The 20,067-nt window shown below is 43.7% G+C and overlaps 1 protein-coding gene across 5 annotated transcripts in view; it reads right to left on the bottom strand.

Annotated features, from left to right (window-relative positions):
- Positions 1-20,067, bottom strand: part of CLASP1 (cytoplasmic linker associated protein 1) — a 1,618,163-nt gene that overhangs the window by 853,196 nt on the left and 744,900 nt on the right. For all 5 annotated transcript variants that reach the window (XM_078682066.1, XM_078682063.1, XM_078682065.1 and 2 more), the window contains exon 19: positions 7,474-7,644. In XM_078682066.1, coding sequence (XP_078538192.1) covers positions 7,474-7,644 — 171 coding nt within the window. The remainder of the gene's footprint in view (positions 1-7,473; positions 7,645-20,067) is intronic.

Genomic DNA, 20,067 nt, shown 5'->3' with positions numbered 1-20,067 from the left:
GACACTATTAGAATGTCATCTGACATATTGAAACCTACAGTCCTGTATAACCAGTTGATCTTAACTACTTTTAATATTCAACCCTATTGAACTTTTGTACCAGTAGTTTATAATAGGTTTTTATTAACTAGATTTAGGTTGGGGGTAGTTCATAGACTAGTCACTTTACCTATAATGAATGACTGGTTCCGAAACCTTCAACTCTGCTCTTGTGACAACTCCAACCAATCTACGATTCACGTGGTTTTCTTTTGTAAATTTTATAACCATGCAAGGAGAATGTACTTAGTACCAGTTTTATAATTGTTTGGGCTCCGTCAATGCCTGCCTGCTCTACTTCAACAACTAGATGACTAGCACAGTGATTTTAGGATAGTAATCTTTCTGAAGGAAGTTCTGAGTCAAAGGAAACGTATGCTTATTTAATCGATTCTAATTGGACGAGGGATTCTGCTAATTTAATACTGTTTTAACCTTGCAATGTACTGTAGATGTTTATATCTGTATGATATTTTTTTAACTTATGAATTGATTGATGTGTTTTATGCTTTTATGAGCTTTAATGATTGTCTGACATAGCAATTGAATAAAGCTTTCTTTGACTTGACTTTCAAGTGACCATCAACATACACACTAGAACAGGGTGCTCATCATTTAAAGTCAAGTACAAGAGGTTACATGAGATTCACACAGGCAGCTAGTGAAGAGACTCTACACCATATTGGCGCTGGTCTTATTTCACTACCTCACACACAAGACACTAGCAATCTGTCCTAACCCAAAATGAGTAAATTACTAAAGCCAGCAGAGAAAACAAACCTATGGCTGAAGCAGGTATGTCCTGCTACTACAATCACAATGGGGCTGCAATACTGATTTTCCAAATTGGAAGTGCCTTAATTTAAAAGACCAGAGTGAGAGCTGACTGAAAATAGGAAATGTTCTAATGGTCTGTAGAGAGCATCCACTGATCAAACTAAAATATTACACATGTCCTAAGGCTGTTCATCTGTTGACAACTTGATTGTAACTAGGCTTGAGTCAAGTCATAACAGCATCTTTTACATTATGGTTCCACGTATTTGTTCCCATTTGAACACATTTTATTTGAAATAACTGTGAATTTTATTACGCCTGAATAATATCCTCTCTGGAATTTACTGACATGTATTTTTGTTTCGCTTGTTAATCTTTCCTTTTTCTATTTATAGAATCGGTACACAGGAAGACCGTTGTAATCTATGACACTTTCAATTGCACCTTTTGTCCTCCACTTGCCAGAGTGTGCTGCTTTCTTTCAGTTGATTTGCATTCAAGATCATGATTTCCATTAAATCTTAATGTCCTGTCGTGGTTGCTGTTTTTGTGCATTTTTAGGTCTTCCTGTCCCACTTCCCTAACCTGTCAAATGCGTGCCTTTAAAATTTCAGTGCATACCACAGTGATAAGCAGTCTGCTGCTCCCAAATGCAATTGTCAATCTACCTCTGCTCAAACAGCTTTACATACTAAGTCCTTGAAAGCAGAATTTAAAGAACCACAGCAGCTCCCATGATTAGCCAATCTAGAAATAGAGAAGGTCCCGATTTTACAGGATTTTACATTTTAAAGTGAAGTATCAATAACAGGACCAGGAGTTGTTCCCCGTGACTGGCTGCATCAGTTTCGGTCGGGGCCTAAAACCAGACTGAGTGGTTAAAGGTATTGACTATTTAAAAAGCAGCGAAATTGACTCGTCACAACTTTTTCCAAGATGCTTTACAAAGTTACTTTACGAAAACCTTTACTTGTAATGACGAATGTACATAATTTTGTATTCCATCGTGGAGCCTGTGCTAATGAAACAACAGATTAAGCAGCTTAGGTTTTGGGTGGTGACCAATCATGTACTTAACTCATTCCTAAAGACAAGCAATCCTTGATTGAGCTTGAAGCGCATCATTTTTTAGGTTACTATGTAAAACACTCCAGCAGACCTGCATTATTTGAGAACTCTAGCTACACTAGCAGTAATCCTACGTCAGTTGACTCCAAGTTCTGAATAGCATATGTAGTACACAGTTATTTTAAGGGAAATTGAGATTTCTGAATCATTTGGCTTGGGTTGAGGGGCCAAGGTTATGTCCTTGCCCCAGTTTTTTCCTGTAATATGTAAATGGTATGGATAATGTCTTGATTTAAAACATTGTGATCTGGTCATTAGGTGCGGGGTTATCCCCATGTTAACATACGCTGACGACGTCCTATTAGCCGCACCACCCAAAGGGTTAGGAACCCTATTGGTGCGGCTGTATGTCCTGACTGGATTTGTACGTTAACCCAACAAAAAGTTTTCTTTTGGTCTGTGTACCAGGGAACCTTAAAATTAGATCCCTGAACATACTGGGTAACCTGATAGCGAGAAGCAACTCATTATCTTATCTGGGTGTCGCTTTTGATTCAGGGATACCTGGTACCCATGTACTGTAAAGGACAGGACACGTTTTCTAAACTCCTTGGGTTTCATTTCCAATCTGACCTTGACCACAGGTAAGAAGCCCATTGCGCCTCTTCTAGAACTCTATAGGAGGAAGTGTGTACCTGTGGGACAGGTATATGGGGTAGAAACGTGTCAGTGGCCTGGAGGCTAAGGAAAGCAGAGCCTGCAAACAGTTCTTAGGTGTCCCTCTTAGCTGCCCTACTTGTGCTATCCATCAGGATCTTGGCTTGGATGATGTGGAAAAATCAGATCAAGTTCTGTTGTGCACTCTTTGAGAGACCATTTGTGCTTTTTCAGTCTCTGCAATTCGAGCCACAAGTGCCCCAGCTGTAATTCATTTTGTAAAACCATGAATTCTACTTGCCTTTATGAGCATTATTTAATGTACAAATAAAGCTATTTGATTTGATACTGCTGTTCTGTAGTCTTTATGATCATCACACTTTACTTGAAACTCTTTTTCATCAGCATTGGCAATTAGGTAAGAATAGATAAGCGTGGCCGAAGTGTTTTCCAGTGAATTTAGAGCAAGGTCTGTTTCGACATTCTGCACCCTCCAAAAACAGAGAATCACATAGGTTGACTGGGCATAGTATATTAGGTTGGCAAAGTCCATTCTAGAAATAACTACTGCCGGCACTGTTAGCACATCAACGCCACAGCAAGGTATTAAAAAATTCTGTCTGTGTTCATCTGGAAACAAAACTTGTTTGAGCCATCACCATTTGGTGCATTGGTGATGTTAGGTTAATCACCCAATTCCTCTAGCAAATTTTGTTGTATTTATGAAGACTGTGGGATGTTCTTCTGCAAGAACTGAATGGCAAAAATTTTAATTCCATCTGTAATCTGTATTGTTGTTGTCAATTAGCTTTAATATATATCAGAGTGTCACTACCCTCTCATAAAACAAAACCCAACTAAAAGGGGCATTCATTTATAACAAATTCATAATCTTTCCAGTTTTGACCTTGTGCGTAATACATAAAACTAGGGTAAGGTAAATCGAACCTTTAAAAAGTGCATAATTACTGTTCCAAGTTTTTGGGGAGAATGGCTTGCAAACATAAGCACTTCTCTCTGATAATATTGGTCTTGGATCCTTAACACAGGAATAGAAATATTCAAAGCTTGTCAATCTCTGATAGAACCAATGATAAAGGAGCCTTTTCTGTCTAACAACTATAAGCTCCTTCCTGCCTGACAACCTATTCTGTCATGTCACAGGTTTTTGTGACCAGAAAAGTACACGTCTCTAAGATTTGAGACTCTACACATTCCAACAGATGTACTCTATAATGGATTCTGCATGCTAGTGCGTAGCGGTTTTCCTCACACTATTCCTTCCAGTTCTGTGATTCTAAATCAGTGAATCCAGTTACCTCAACAGCATTCTTCTCAGCCCCACATGAATATTTCACTAATTTCCCTGCCATTGCCATGTTTGCTTGACAAAAGTTGTTCTTCTTATCATACTTCTGACAGATTCCAATTATCTTCATTCAAGTGTATTTCAGTTTACACCCATTTTGTTTCCTTGCCTGCTTTGCCTCAATATGCACTTAAGTTCTCAAGTGTTTGCTAACTTGTGTTATACTTACAATGTAATCATGCAGCCTGCTAATGGCACATCGTTTGCATCTTGTACTTCCCTGGTATACTTACTAGACCAATGTTTGCTATTTTCCGAAATTCGTGAACATATAGCATACTTACTAGACCAATGTCTGTTCTCTTACAAAACTATTTAACGGACTGGAGTTATTATAGTTAGGGAACGGTCACCAAAAAATCTTTAACCATTTGTAATGTTTTTAAAAAAATCTTCTAGACTTAGATGTTTAATAAAGAGCTGCACTTGAGTTCCGATGGAGGTTGGGGGCATGAAGAAGAGGGAGCATTGAGCAAGAATTTGAACTGCACACAAATAATTATGGGAAAAAACAAATCACTTAAATGTATTTAAAAGAGATACTTGAATAATGTGGTCTTATTAAATGGAAATTCTTAAAGAGAGCATAACTCATTTATGTTCAAATACCACATCAGTTTGTTAAAACTAATTTTATTCTGCCTGAGAAAATCTAAAAGTTAACTGAAAAACAGATCACATTTGAATAGGTATTATCCATATGTATTATCCACAGAGATGCTGAAGCACTACTCCTTAGACTCATATGCTTGTGAGCGAGACAACAGTGCCGGCCTTTGCAAGGAAGATTAATTGGCAAATTGTCTTGTGTTATACACTGTTTGCAACGCACGTGACCGATCTTCTAATTGCAGTATTTAGTACAGCTGGCGGTAAAAGTATGACAGGTTGCTTTACTCTCTATTTTAATGTCAAAATAAAGGCTATATCATCCAAGTATGAGTAAGCAGTTTTAATGGCACTAGTGCTTTAACTAGTTTTAATAAATATAGATAAAACATATAACTAATTTACTAAGTCACTGAGAGAACATATTGTTAAAAGTAATACAATTCTATAATCTTTTTTTTTTTACAATTCTATAATCTAGTCCTGATAGATGGATTAATAAATCATTTAAACAAATTACAATACTAGATAATACCCGTAAACAAACCATTTTGCAAATATGATTTCAATGCGTCATAGTCAAGATGCATCTATACTTTATCACGCATTACGTTTATATGTCCCTGACTTTGTATGGTATTAATTTTACATGAACTCAGTCTTCAGCAAGGAACCGGGCTTTGGAAAACAAGTGCTAGTTGATGTTTTATAAATGTGTGTTATATGGCATGTGTTCAAAAGCAAAATAAAACAAATCTAGTTCTCTAGAACAAGTAGAGAATCATAAATAATTATTGGATGCATCTGCACTAAATTTAACCCAATTTAGAGGGTGCTGCTAGGTTTGATGAACATCCTTTGTATTAAACCATATGGCAATAGTTCAATCCAGATACTGAAAAAATATGGACAAAAACTATTTTAAACATTATTCTTTCAAATCCATTTCCAAACTCCTGTATTGTTTACATTAATGCCTTCTTTCTAGTAAAACAATATTTCTCTAAGATGAAGCAGCTTCTTTAGCATGTGCCCTAATTGTTTCAGGTTTAGAAATGTTCTAATTGCTATTTCAACCATGTCACACTATCACTCTTCAGCTTTTTTCAAACACCGACGTCTTTCAGTTGCTGGTAAGGTTGAAGAGTTGCATAACAAGGCAGTGCTACGTGCTGCATCATTGCCAACTGCAGGCATTGACACAATTGCCCAAATGCAGGTCAACCAAGGATGAATTGGTAAAAAAATAAATATCCAACCTGAAGGTATAGTGGAAGGAGACAAAATGAAGAATCAACAATGGTGTCATGATTGACAGGACAGACAACCATGCAACATTTCATGCAGGTAACCGGTGAGTACGCATGAAAACCAGATACTGAGATACACTCTGTGGGACAAGTACTAGACCAGGTACGAGTACAGGGCAGAAGACAGACACCCCGAGTACAGATATAAACGGCTTACCATCAGGTTTAGAAGTAGTACCATCTAATAGCAAAGTGTAAAAAAAAAAAAAAAAAGCAAGGAGAGGGCGGATAGTGAAAAGTTAGTAGAATCGAAAGGTGAGCAGTAGATACATTTGCAAGAAAAATAAAAGATCTTCAGACAATGGAAAGTGATAAAAGAAACTTCAGGAACATAGCAAATAAAAATCTAAAGCACCCGAGTACAACCAGCAGGCTCTAGGTGATCTTTACAAGCAATTCAATCTCCCTCCTGTGACTAATGCAGACATTATATTCTTCACTCGTTTCTTATTAGATTACACCAATTCTTGGGTGCAGACATTTCGTTTCTAGCACTGCATTAGCAATGTGTCAAACTGCTTAAGTAAAGTATCAAAGAGATGGGGCTAATGCAAATATAAAGAACGTGCAGGAATAAGAAGCTGGGCATGAACTGATACCTGAGATTCTTCCTCAACAAGGCAAAGAAGCAGACAGAAGGTAGGGAAGAATCAGAAAGGTAACCAATGAGCCGGAGAACGGCCACGGTACTCACTACTTGATACATATGGGGTCATTAGGATGACCGGCATCCTGTCGGAATTCGGCCGAGGCGGAAAAGCGGCGGATGGTCTTTCCGTCCGCCAAGGTCCACCCCGCCATACTAATATGGCGGGGGGGGGAAACGAGTGTGGATGTCGGGCGGATTGCCCCCGCAAGGCTGGCGGTGGCTACCGCCAGCCTGGCGGGGGCAATCTGCCCGACATCATAATGGGACCCATAGTGTCTGTTCCTTAAATAACTGTATTTCCATACACTTAAAAATCAACCATCATATGGTAGTTTGGAATAAAGTGGTCAATGAATTCAGGACAAATAGCAAAGAGAGATGAGTGGAAGGAACCGCAAACACATGGTAAAATGGATCAGGGACTCAAAAGGTTTCCCCTGACATCTGTTGGGACCTGCAGTTAAAACCTACGGCTCTAAGCTAGGTGAACTTCGAAATGGCTAAAAATGTAATACAACGCATTATGTTTCAAACAGCTATCATCATTATAGGTGATTTCTTTTGTCAAGTCAAGGCTCTCATCTTACACAGGGACATTACTGAAGGCAACCTTTGTAAAAACTATTTAAGGTTTCTCAGAATGGAAAACAATGCTGCAGTTTTTTGTTAAAGCCTAGATCTGTTCCTTGCCACAAATCGAATACAAATGGTCAACATCATTCTTCCTTGCCCATTTATAATTTTTCATGATTAAAACTCTCTCAGCTTGGTTACCATAGTTACTGAACATCAAAACACATTGAAGTATCTAAAACAGTATATAATTTAAATGCACTCCTTCCAATTAATGCATCCGTAACCAACAAGAAAGAAAGAAAGTTAGATCTCGATTTCGTTTTCATTAGCACGTCAAATGAGCAAGGTAAAAGGACGGTCTGCAACCTCATAAGGCAGATGATGGAGCAGGGAAACACATATATAAGGCATGCATTTACCTAGAGATGCGTAGGATCCCGGAGGTAGTGCTGCAGCAGAACTGAAGGGAGCGGATGTTCCAGGAGCAGTCACTTTAGACTTGGCAGTGGCTGCTGCATTAACATCAATGTCGCTGCGAGATCGCTGTAGAGATCCAGGGTTTGACACAGATTTTGTACTAACAGTAGAGGCTGAAATTGGAGGTGGAAGAAGACAAAATAGTTCTTAAAATATCAGTGTCTCATTCAGTAAAAGTCCACTTCTGACCTGTTCCCGGACATTGAGTGTGGCAGTTTTAACTGGTAACAATGGATAGTCCATGGTCCAAAGCGGCAGACAATTTAATCCTTTAAGACAAAAATAATCCTTTAAGACAGTCTTTGTTAGAAAAGGAAGAGGATTGTTGACTGCTCATTTTTCTTAAGATGTAAAGCAACCCCTTTGAAAAAATTCAAGTCCAAGCCCTATCCTCATATTTTAAAATGGAGATCTTCAGCAATGGATTAAACACTTGACTTCCCTCATCAATAACAACACAAAAGAAAGATTATGCAAGAGATGTATAAAATTAGTCTTAATACCACGTTCAGAATCAGATTTGAACACAATAGCACTCTTAGGTATTTTCTTTAATTAGTACAGTAGATCTATTAGGTAGAGTCTACTAAACAACAAGAAATGGTCCAAAAGCTACCCAACATAAAAATCCAAGTATTTATGTAGCCGTTTGCTACAATGACTTCCAAAACGGTTAAATGGCTCAAAGATCTCGAATAATCATCCAAAAGTATTTCATGAAATATATGGAGCCAAAGGTAAACCGAGGGAGGTTACAACAAATTTCACTCTTTGACAATGGATGCCCACTCACTTTCACCATTAAACTCACTGGGAATTACATTCTTGAATGACATCTGCACTGAAAAGGTGAACTTGTGCCTTGTGATCAGAGCTCTCTTTCTATGTTAAGAAAGGGGCTTCCTTGATTAGAGCACACCTAATTACTCAACTTGACTCATGTCTGCATTACCGTCTCCTACACAGGAACGGAACCATACTTTTCAAGATCTCTGTGCTTTGGTTTCCAGCGCCATTGGCACGCTGAATGATCCACGCATGCTGCAACCCCACCCTGGAATCGACCAGGGTGGAAATTGCTTTCCCATGTTTTTGTGGTACTCGCCTGAATCCAAGCAGGCCCACTCCTTCAATTAACTTATCGCTTCGGTCTATACAATTGTTAATTGGCGCTCGCACTTTTATCGCTTGGATCTCAATAATTGCGAGCAACCCTGACCACTTGAAGTTCTATGCAGCACTCATAATAAATAAGCAACCTGGTCCTGAAGATGACCTGAATTACTTCCCAGGTCGAAACGCAATCAACCCCCAGCGCAACTGTTGGCGCAACTTTGGTGGTTCTTTGAAAATACATCTCTTATTCAAACACTGAGTAAAATACGTCAGAACCACCACTGAGCCCATTGTATATATTGTCAAACCTTGTTCTCTCCAGGGCAGTTTTTCCGCTGTTTGTATTTTTTCACTTGTCACTTGCGCTATTCACCTTGTTTTTCACGGGCACCAATGTGCACAAGTATGTACAGGTAACATGTACATTCAATGTAAAAGAGAGTGTTCTCTCCTTACCTCTTATATCGCTGTTTTTGCTGAAATACAGACAGCTCATTGCATTTATTGGCCAAAAACCATTAATGTCTGGCCAAAAACCATTAATGTCTCCCTGTCCCCTTTCTTATGCCATGTTTGTGCATGCCATTAATAATTGCTCTTGTAATAATACCTATAGAGACATTGTTGCATGTTACATATATTACTGTATTGTATTGATACCGAATAAAGTATATATATACATATATATATATATATACATATATATATATACATATATATATACATATATACATATATATATACATATATACACATATATATATATATACACACATATATATATACACACATATATATATATACACATATATATATATATATATATATATATATATATATATATATATATATATATATATATATATATTACCCAGATCTCAACTGGGTCTACGGGTAACTTCCTGTTGTTGGATTACACAGCACATATTAAAAGATCAGCAGTTCCGTGCCTGCTAAATATATAAATGTTAGAATGGTGTTTAAGAGTAAGTAACCTAAGAACATCTATGGGCATATCCTTACCTATTTACTGCGCACATGGATGCATGAGCCATGTTGATGTTTCACTTGCTAATTACTGACACCGAAGCACAAGAACCTAAATCCAGTGCCCATGAGCCCTTGAGACTGTCACTAGGAACTCTTTCTCATTTTAAGATTTGTGTAGCTACCCTTAGTCCAGTAAACCCTTGTTTTATGATGTCAAGTGCATTCAGGGAGAATAAGCATACTTCCAAGGAATTATCCGTATTACCTTTTTTTCTACGTCCTTTCAGTACATGCACATTAAGAACACTACTGTGTAGTTTGCTCTGGTGTCTTACCATATGCTTCTATGACCAACAAATGGGGCAAATTTACCTTCTATCTGTTCTATTTTGCTTTTCTGTTTGGCTACTGAAGAAGCAGTATCACTATTTCATATGTTTTGTTTAGCTTATTCAGAGCTATGTAAGCAGTGGCAAGACTAACTTCAGTGGACAAGGAATGAAACATAAAATGCATTGATACAATAAATCTGTCTTCAAGAGCTCAGTTGTTTGCAGCTTTTTTGAAACTTATGTTGACAGGACTTAGCAGAGAACAACTTTCCCTGGCTTCTATAGCTCCCATCCCATATCAAATTTAACAAGGTTCTCTGCGTCAACGCGTTTCGGTGGATGTAAACAAATAGTGCCACCTTCTTCAGGACTAACAATTTTCCATCCTTATTCAAATTCAATTAATGTACTTTCACTCGTATTGCAATTTTTGATGAGGGCAGACACCTATTTCTTCAATGGTAGGTATATCAATGGTTAAGTATCCCTAAATTTCAATAAGTTGCAGCCTGAACTCACAACTTCACGTCAGCGTTAGCTTAACAGATCCCTGTATGGGGAAATGCCGGATCCTTTCTCGGGGTATCTTGTGATTATTATGAAGTCTTTTATTGAGAAAAGGATGGAATCTTGGATATATGGGGCAAAACATTTCTTAAATTGTTCTCCTTGCACCCGAAGCGCTCTAGGGTAGGCTTCATAGCTCCTTTAACCCCACGTCCTCCGGAGATAGTCCTTCATGTCAGTTTAGATTGGTAAATTAACTATACTGCTTAACTATACTGCTTGGAGTTACAACCTACAATCTTTAACTCAGTCCTGTGTGTGTTTCAGCAAGCTGAAAGGTTAATAAACATCTGGCATAGCCATGCGTTATATCAGTTCTTTCAAAAGGCACCTAAGGGTTTCTTCATGAAAGAAAATTCAAAGTCCTGGACGATGTGTGGTGTTAAGCCAATACAGTAACTTGAGCTGAGACCAGCCGAAGCCCACCAGGGAATTCTCTAAGTGAAGCTTACTTAAAGTTCTCAAAGGCACTTTGGGCAATACACAGTGTAAGAACCAAAACCTTACATCAAACCATATAGCTGGAAAGCCTCACTTGCCCTCATCAAAACCGGAATGTTTGACAAGAAGGATCATCAAACAATGCCCAGGGAAGAAAGGTGCTGGGTTACCAAAACCCACACTATTAGCAGAGGAGAAAACCCAGAAAGAGCTCACTAAAATTGAGGAGTGCGAGTAATAGGAAAGATTGCAGAAGGAGTACAAAGGAACCAGAGAGTGCGAGAGCTCACAAGAATGTTCTATGTTTGTGACTGCTTCAGGGGGCAGGGTGGGAATCTATAATCATCAGTCAGAGGGAGAGGCATCGCATTAGCACAGTTAGGCTACACATGCACCAGGACTTCAAAATTTCATCCATTTTTTTCTGCCCAGACATCTTGTCACTCTAGAGGAAAGGGACAAGATGCACCAGTCAGTTTATGCCTCAAATTCGAGACTGAATGTGCCTTCGTTAAAGGGGGATAATGTTACTTACCCAGTAAGCATTTGTTCTTGGCATGTAGAGCTGTAGATACAAATGTGTTGCATACTCCTGCCATCTAGTGTTGGGTCTGGATGTTTGTAAGTTGTTTTTCTTTGAAGAAGTCTTTCCAGTCACGAGTTACGGTGACTCCTCCTTTCAGTGATAGTGTGCGTGGGCATCAACTACATAGTTAGATTGTTTTTCCACAGACATTGAGAATGGAGTTAGTAAGTATAGAATAGAGATGTCCATGCGTATGTATGTATGCAAAGTGAGAACTGCAACAACTACAGGTACCTGGGTGGGCGGATGTAAAGCTACAGCTCTATATGCCAAGAACAGATGCTTACTGGGTAAGTAACATTATCCTTTCGAGGCATGTGAGCTGTAGATCACATGCTTTGCACAGACTATACAGGAGTATACTCCCAAAGCGGTGGCTAACCTGCAGTTGTTTGAAACAGTGTTTTAAGTACTGCCTGGCTTACATTAACTCCTTGCCTTGCTAACACATCTCCACAATAATGCTTGGTGAATGTTTGCGGTGTAGACCATGTTGCTGCCTTACAGAAGTCAGCTAGGTGAATATTCCCTAAGAAGCCCATAGTAGCCCCTATCTTGCGAGTGGAATGCGCTCTAAGGGGTATTAGCAAAGTTCTTTTTGCTTTGACATAACATGTCTGGATACATTTCATAATCCATCTTGCAATGCCTGATTTAGATATGGGATTGCCTTTGTGTGGTGTCGAAAAAGCAACAAACAGACGATTTGTTTGCAAAATAATTTTCATCTTTCCAGATAATATAGGTAATATAGTAGAGCTCTTCTAATGTCAAGTGTGTGTGTAGAGCTAGTTCTGCTACAGAATCAGGTTGAGGAAAGAAGGAGTAGTTTCTTACCTGTAACTCCAGTTCTGTAGCAGGGGTATCTCTGTTGTAGTCATAATCTAGTGAAGAGTCCCGCCCATATCAATCAATCAGTTGAGTTACCTGTGTTCTGTAGTAGGGGATCTCTGTGTATAGTCATAATCTAGTGAATAGTCCCGCCCATGTGCGGGGACCCCGGAGCAATCAAAAATAATCTCTTAAGCTGTCTTCTTTGCAGTCCTGCATATGCACTTAAGAGAAAATCAAAGACCAATAATGCAGCCTATAATTACAAGGCTACACTGGCCAGTACTTCAACTTAAAGTGAAAAGGATAGCCAAATAAAATCAAATGTTACACATATTGCCAAGTTTCACCCATAGAGAAACTTCCCTTCACCAAAATCCTTGAAATGATAGAGAGGAAGGGTTGGACAGACAAGCCCCCATAGGCTGCCATTATGTGTCTGGAAAAGGGATACCATGCCTTTAAGGAACTCTCCAGAGACCCTCGGTATCCACGGATGCACAGCCAAAGTCCTTTTTACTTTCAGTTCTTTTTGAAGGTGTATAAAGCAAGGCCTGTAGCATACAGTATATTATCATTTTCTCCAACGGGGAGGAGGGCGGGCGCTTATGACTATAACAGAGATACACCTACTACAGAACTGGAGTTACAGGTAAGAAACTACTCCTTCTGTAGTAGGGGATCTCTGTGTATAGTCATAATCTAGTGAATAGAATGGCAAGCCCATCCCAACAAACCAATCCAACGGGGGAGGAAAAAGACAACACCACTACTGTGCAAACAGATTTCTCAACGAAGCCTGCCCAACCTGAGCATCTGCCCTGGCATCAGAGTCCAGACAGTAGTGTTTAGCAAAGGTATGGACCGACTTCCAAGAGGCAGCCCTGCAGATATCTGCAATGGGAACATTACGTAGCAAAGCCATTGTAGCTGCTTTGCCCCTGGTAGAATGAGCCTTAGGCTTACTCCCCAAGGTCTTGTTAGCTTTCTGATAACATAACTGGATACAGGACACAATCCACCTCGAGATGGACTGTTTTGAGGTGGCAAGACCAGTCCTGACCGACCCATAATTGACAAACAATTGGTCTGAGCTACGAATGTCCTTGGTCTTATCCAAGCAGAATTTCAAAACCCTTCTGACATCCAGGGAATGAAGAGACCTTTCCGCTGGAGTGGAAGGATTTTGGAAAAACGTAGGTAAAGTTATAGTCTGATTGACATGGAAATCAGAAATCACCTTAGGAAGGTACTTAGGGTGAGTACGCATCACAACCTTAGCAGCATGAAAAACAGTATAAGATTCTTGGCAACACAATGCCTGAATTTCCGTCACCCTGCGGGCCGATGTAATGGCCACGAGGAAAGCTGCCTTCCACGATAAGTGCTGCAGTGAAGCCTTATGAATAGGTTCAAAAGGTTCCTTCATCAACCTGGAGAGCACCACATTCAGCTCCCATGAAGGCGAAGGACGCCGAACAGGAGGAAACACTTTCTTCAATCCTTCCAAAAAATCTTTAATCACAGAAATCTGGAAGAAGGATGTCTGTGAAGGGCATTTCCTATACGCAGTTAATGCTGCGAGGTGAACCTTAATAGAATGAAAATTAAGGCCAGACTGAGCCTAATGCAAAAGGTATGGAAGAATGACATCTTCCTTGCAGGTCGTCGGATCATAGTTCTTGGAAGTGCACCAGATGCAGAACCTCTTCCACTTGTAGGCATAGGAAGTCCTAGTGGAAGGTCGCTTAGCCTCCTTGAGTATATTCATGCAATTGTCAGGCAGATTCAGGTGTCCATATTGCACTATCTCAGGAGCCATGCCGCCAAACTCAACGATGAGAGGTTGGGGTGCACCATCTGCCCCCCGAACTTCGTGAGAAGGTCCGGTCGACACGGCAGCCACAGGTGGGGTAGGAGAGATCTGTTAAGCAGGTCCGTGAACCACCACTGTCGGGGCCACTCCTGAGCAATAAGGATCACCCGTGCTCTGGACTGAGACAGCTTGATGAGTACCGCCGGAATCAGGTGAATGGGTGGAAAAGCGTACAGAAAGCTGTTCGACCAGCTGATCGATAGCGCGTTCCCCAGAGTCCCCGGTTGATAATACCTGGAGGCGAAGTCTCTGCATTTTCTGTTTTCGGCGGTGGCGAACAGATCTACGTTCGGAGGGCCCACCTGTCGAAGATGTTTCCTAGCACTTCGTCGTTTAGAACCCACTCATGGTTTTCTTGCACCAGCCTGCTGAGTGCGTCCGCCTGAGCATTCTGCACACCTGGCAGATGGGTAGCCGTTATCGTCGGTCCTCTGGCTAGCAACCAGTGCCAGATCGCCTGCGCTTCTTGTGACAGTGTGCGCGATCTCGAGCCCCCCCTGCTTGTTGGGGTAATACATTGAAGTCGCATTGTCCGTCTGTACAAGCAAGGAGTTGGTCTGGAAGGACGGATGAAAGGCCTTCAGTGCCAAGTGAACAGCTCTGAGTTCCAGGAAATTGATGTGATACGTGGATTCCGCCGGGGACCACGTTCCCTCGATCTGTAGATGGTCTGAATGCAGCTCCCCAGCCGTGGAGAGAAGCATCTGTGACGATAGTCTGAATGGGAATGTCCTTGTGGAATGGAACCCCTTTGAGGAGATTTTCTGCTGAGCACCACCATCTCAGGGACTGTTGAGCGTGAAGGGCCACCGGATCCTGTCGTCCCAGCTCCCCCGCTTCTGGTCCCACTGATCCTCCAGACATTCCTGCAGCAGCATCATGTGGAGGCGTGCGTGTGGCATGAGGAAGATGCAAGAGCCCATCGACCCCACTAGAGAAGACACCGTCCTCACTGTTGTAGATGGAACAGCTATGAGAGCCTGAGCCTTCCGAAGGATCGATAAGCGTCACTCCTCCGAAGGAGACACGCTTGCTGAAAGAGTATCGATGGAGGCTCCCAAGTACTGTAGGCACTGGACAGGAGTCGGAACAGACTTGGACATGTTTATGTGCAACCCCAGTTGGTTCAACAGAACGGCCGTCCTGTAGAAGTGCAATTGCGCTTCCTGGAAGGTGGAGGCTTTGATCAACCAGTCGTCCAGGTACAGGTAGACAAACACCTTGTTCTTTCTCAGGTGCGCTGCCACCACCCCCATGCACTTTGCAGACTTCAGTCCAAACGGTAGTACGGCGTACTGATAGTGCTTGGTGCCGACTAGAAAGCGCAGGAACTTCCGGTGTTTCCGTGCAATGGGCACATGGAAGTACGCATCCTGTAGATCTATTGCGCAAAGCCAGTCTCCTCTTTGTAGCTGAGGATAAATCTGGTGCAAAGACAGCATGCGAAATTTCTGCCCTGCGAATCCATTTGTTTGCTTGTCGCAAATTCAGAATGGGCCTGAACTCATGCTTGTCCTTCTTGCGCACCAGGGAAAACAATGAGTAAAGACCCTTTCCCCTTTGAGACAAAGGGACGTCTTCTATCGTCCTTTTTCTTAACAGGGTATCGGCCTCCGCTTGGAGCTCGCGCAGCTGGAACTGCGAGCGAACCGGTGGAATTACTAGAGGAGGGATGACAAAACGAAGACTGTATCCATTGCAAAAAATATTCAGCACCCACTTGTCCTGAGTAATTTTTCTCCACTTTGCCAGGTAATTTTGTATGCTTCCCCCCACCGGAGCGGGTAACGGACGAGGGGAAAGTAGCACCTCAGGGCTTAGACCCAGCCGGGCCCTTGTTCGCCGAGGAGGACTGCTGGTCGCCTCTGCCCCTCTGAAGCTTCTGGAAAGGCTGCCGCTGGTACTGCTGCTACTGTTGTTGCTGTTGGCCAGCTTGACGACCTTGTCCTCGCTTCTGGGAACCATATCTCCTCTGGAACGGGGACCTTGTCCTCGCTTCTGGGAACCATATCTCCTCTGGAACGGACGGAAGGACTTCCGTTGTTCCTTTGGTTTCTCCAAACCAACGGCCTTCAATGTCTTTACTTCCGCCTTCATGCGGGCCATCTCCTCATCCGCATGCGTCCCGAAGAGCGTCGATCCAGAGAACGGCAAATTTGCGACTCTCTGCTGCGCCTCCGGTTTGAGAGAGGTAAGGCGCAACCAGGAATGGCGTCTTAAATTAATGCTATAGCAATAACCATGAGCCACCAGGAGAGAGGCGTCCGCTGCAGAGCTGATGACTTGATTGGAGACCATCATGCCCTCATTCAATATCTCCTGGAAGTCTTCCCTCCTATCCCTAGGGTGGAGCTCGATAAACTGTTGCAGAGACTCCCACAAAGCGTGGTCATAGCGACCCAAGAGCGCAGAGGCACTCGTCACTTTCATTGATGTGGCAGCCGTACCGCAGACCTTCCGTCCGGCTGAATCCATCTGACGGCTCTCCTTGTCCGGAGGCACCGTATAAGACGGAGCAGTAGCATACTGTTTCTTGGCTGCTGTCACGATGACAGAATCCGGTACAGGATCTGTCCTCAAGAACGCCGGATAAGAATCCGGGGGTCTGTACTTCTTTTGCAGCCGAGATGGAGCCGACGTCACCGAAGCCGGGGTCAGAAACAGCTCCATGGCCGGTTCCTCCAGTCCTGGCACCAAGAGCAACAATGGGCGAGAGAGATGCCGTTTGTGCAAAGTCTCAAAGATCACAGAGGTATATTGCTTGGGTACCGTCAATGTGATCCCTAACTTCGCTGCCCCCCTCAGCAGCACCTCCTGAAATGTCACAATGTCGTCAACAGGTGACACCCTCATAGGAGGGGAATCCGATAATTTTGGAGAATACCTCCGGTCGCTCGAGGAGCCGTGTACCAGGACCGCGACCTGACTCTCCGATGGCGGTAACGGGAGCTTGTGGAGGAGTGGTGTCTACTGCAAGTGCAATCCCTTCCTCTAGACCTTGATCTAGATCTCCTGGGCTTCGCCGGAGCCGCCGGTCTTAGAGTAGGCGGAAGCGGAGGAGTCGGAGCCGGAAAGTCAGGCCGAGGTTGTGGAGGTCGGGGAGGCGGTGGAAGAGGAGGCAGGGGCAGTGGAAGCAGAGGAGGAGGAGAAGGAATCGATGCTGGAGGAGGAGGAAGCTGGGGAGGAGGCATCCTCGGAGGCAGCGGTGGAGGTGGAGGCGTCCTGGGCCTAGAAGGTGAGTAGGTCCGTGAATAGTCCGATTCCGATGACCTCACCACTCTCCTCTTCTTCTGAGCAGGCCTCAAAGAAGATGTTCTGGAGGCAGATCTCTTTTCGGCCTAGCGCCGGAGCCGCCGCGACCGGGAGCTCGCCGATGAAGACGACAGACTGACCACTGAGGCAGGGGACACTGTCCTGGTCCTTGAACGTCTCCTCTGCGTCGATTTTTCCTTCCTCGAAGTCGACCTCTTCGACTTTCTACTTCTCGACGTCGACCGTCGTGTCGACGTTGACGGCGAACGGCGGTACAGCCTCGACGACGAACGCCGTCGCCTCCTGGACTCATCTCGACGTCGATGGTGTGTCGACGACGGTGAAGTCCTCGACGTCGACCTCGTCCGAGGTCTCGACGTCCTGCCCCTCGACGTCGAGCGGCGACGCCGATTGGACCCAGAGCCCTCGGTCAAAGGGGAGCAGATGGTGGTCATACCTCTCGAGGTCGAAGCTATCGACGTCGACCGGGATCTGTGCCTTTTCTGGGCCTTTTCTTGACTGGGGAGCCCCCCAGAGGCGGAAGCACGGGCAGAGGACGATGACTGAGTCCCTCCATGCCCAGAAGTCCCACCTGGTTCTTCATGTCTCCTCTGCTCCAGGCCTTGGAGACTAATCTTCTCCCTGTCACACAGAGTCCTCCTGGAGAAAGATCAGGGACATGGGTGGAAGGGAGATGGAGTATGCATACTCTATGGGGGTCAGATTTAGCCTTCTTCCTACCACACTCAGGGCACTTGTCGAATAAAGCTGGCATTTTCGACAGAAAGAGGTGGTAAAACTGGTTAAAAAACACAGCAAATGGAAGAGGAAGACCCCAGACGTCGAGTGAAACACTCAAAACACTGGAAAAGTGCCAGAAATTGAAGAAATACCCAAAAGGGGAGAGCTCAATGCTCCAGGGTCCTGCTAGCAGGAGCCGGAAAAAATAACTGAAAGTAAAAGGACTTTGGCTGTGCATCCTGGGATACCGAGGGTCTCTGGAGAGTTTCTTAAAGGCACGGTATCCCGTTTCCAGACACATAATGGCAGCCTATGGGGGCTTGTCTGTCCAACCCTTCCTCTCTATCATTTCAAGGATTTTGGTGAAGGGAAGTTTCTCTATGGGTGAAAACTTGGCAATATGTGTAACATTTGATTTTATTTAGCTACCCTTTTCACTTTAAGTTGAAGTTCTGGCCAGTGTAGCCTTGTAATTATAGGCTGCATTATTGGTCTTTGATTTTCTCTTAAGTGCCTATGCAGGACTGCAAAGAAGACAGCTTAAGAGATTATTTTTGATTGCTCCAGGGTCCCCGCACATGGGCGGGACTATTCACTAGATTATGACTATACACAGAGATCCCCTACTACAGAACACAGGTAACTTAACTGATTGATTGATATGAAAGGCAGAAACATGTCCCCTGACCTCTGCCAGGTTACTGCTCTCCCAGGTGCGTAGCCCCGTCCTGCATTGCATCCCTGCCGCTCCTCCTTGCTTTTTCTTTGGTAATTCCTGCATTTGGCTTTCCTTTTTTGGCCGCTTTATAATTTCTTTTTAATATTTGTTAGGTTTTCCCATTGCCCTTGCCCGTTCTCGCTGCCCTCTTTTCCTGCCTTTCTCTGCCCCTAGTGCCCCAGCGGCCCGCACACTCGCCCGTTCTCACTACCGCCTTCTAGCTGCATCTCCCTCCCTCCTCCCCTGTTTAATGGCGGACGCTGCGCAGCCGGTGCACCGCTGGCGCGCCTAAGGCAAGCCCGTCTGCACCCGTCCGAAACCAGCACTAGGACCCCTGGTCCACCAGTGCAACAGTTCCTCGGCCATCCACGAACTCAACAGCGGTAAGAACTTCAACTGCAAGCTCTTCTCACCTCTCGACACCCACGGACCCTTCACCTGCCGTCACTGCCACCACTCCACCTTCGCAGACACCCAGGATCCTCAACCACCCTTCAGCAACAACTCCATCGCACCCCAAACCAACTCCGCCTCCCTCCTGGAAAACCTCCACACCATCGGACTAAAGCAGATCGTACCCGAACCAACGCACTTAGAGGGGCACACCCTCGATCCCGTCTTCACAGCAGAGAACTCAATCACATTCAGTCACACCTCCAAACTCCCATGGGCGGACTACCGCTGCGTCCACTTCACCTTCAAATCCAACATCTACCACAGACGCCTGCATCAGCTCCAGCGCAGGAATTGGAACAAAATCCTCGACGACCAGCTCACCGCCACCCTCAGCAGCTCCACTCCCACCGCCTCAAACGATGACTCCACCACCGCCGCCCGTACCTTATACAACTGGATCACCGACTGCACCAACATCATTGCCCCCTCCTTCAAGAGAGCCTCCAAACCCCATGCCAAGAAAGCCAGCTGGTTTTCCACCGAATTCCGAGACTCCAGACGCACCTGCAGACGACTCGAAAAACTTTGGAGAAGCTCCAAAACCCCTACCGACCTTGACAACTTCAAAACCACTACCACGGCCCACCACAAGCTCATCAGATGCTCCAGGAAGAAAGCGCTTCAGGAGAG

The sequence above is a fragment of the Lissotriton helveticus genome, chromosome 3_1 (assembly GCF_964261635.1).
Source record: "Lissotriton helveticus chromosome 3_1, aLisHel1.1, whole genome shotgun sequence".
Taxonomy (NCBI): domain Eukaryota; kingdom Metazoa; phylum Chordata; class Amphibia; order Caudata; family Salamandridae; genus Lissotriton; species Lissotriton helveticus.
The sequence above is the reverse complement of the archived record's forward strand: the minus strand, read 5'-3'. Positions and strand labels throughout refer to the sequence as shown.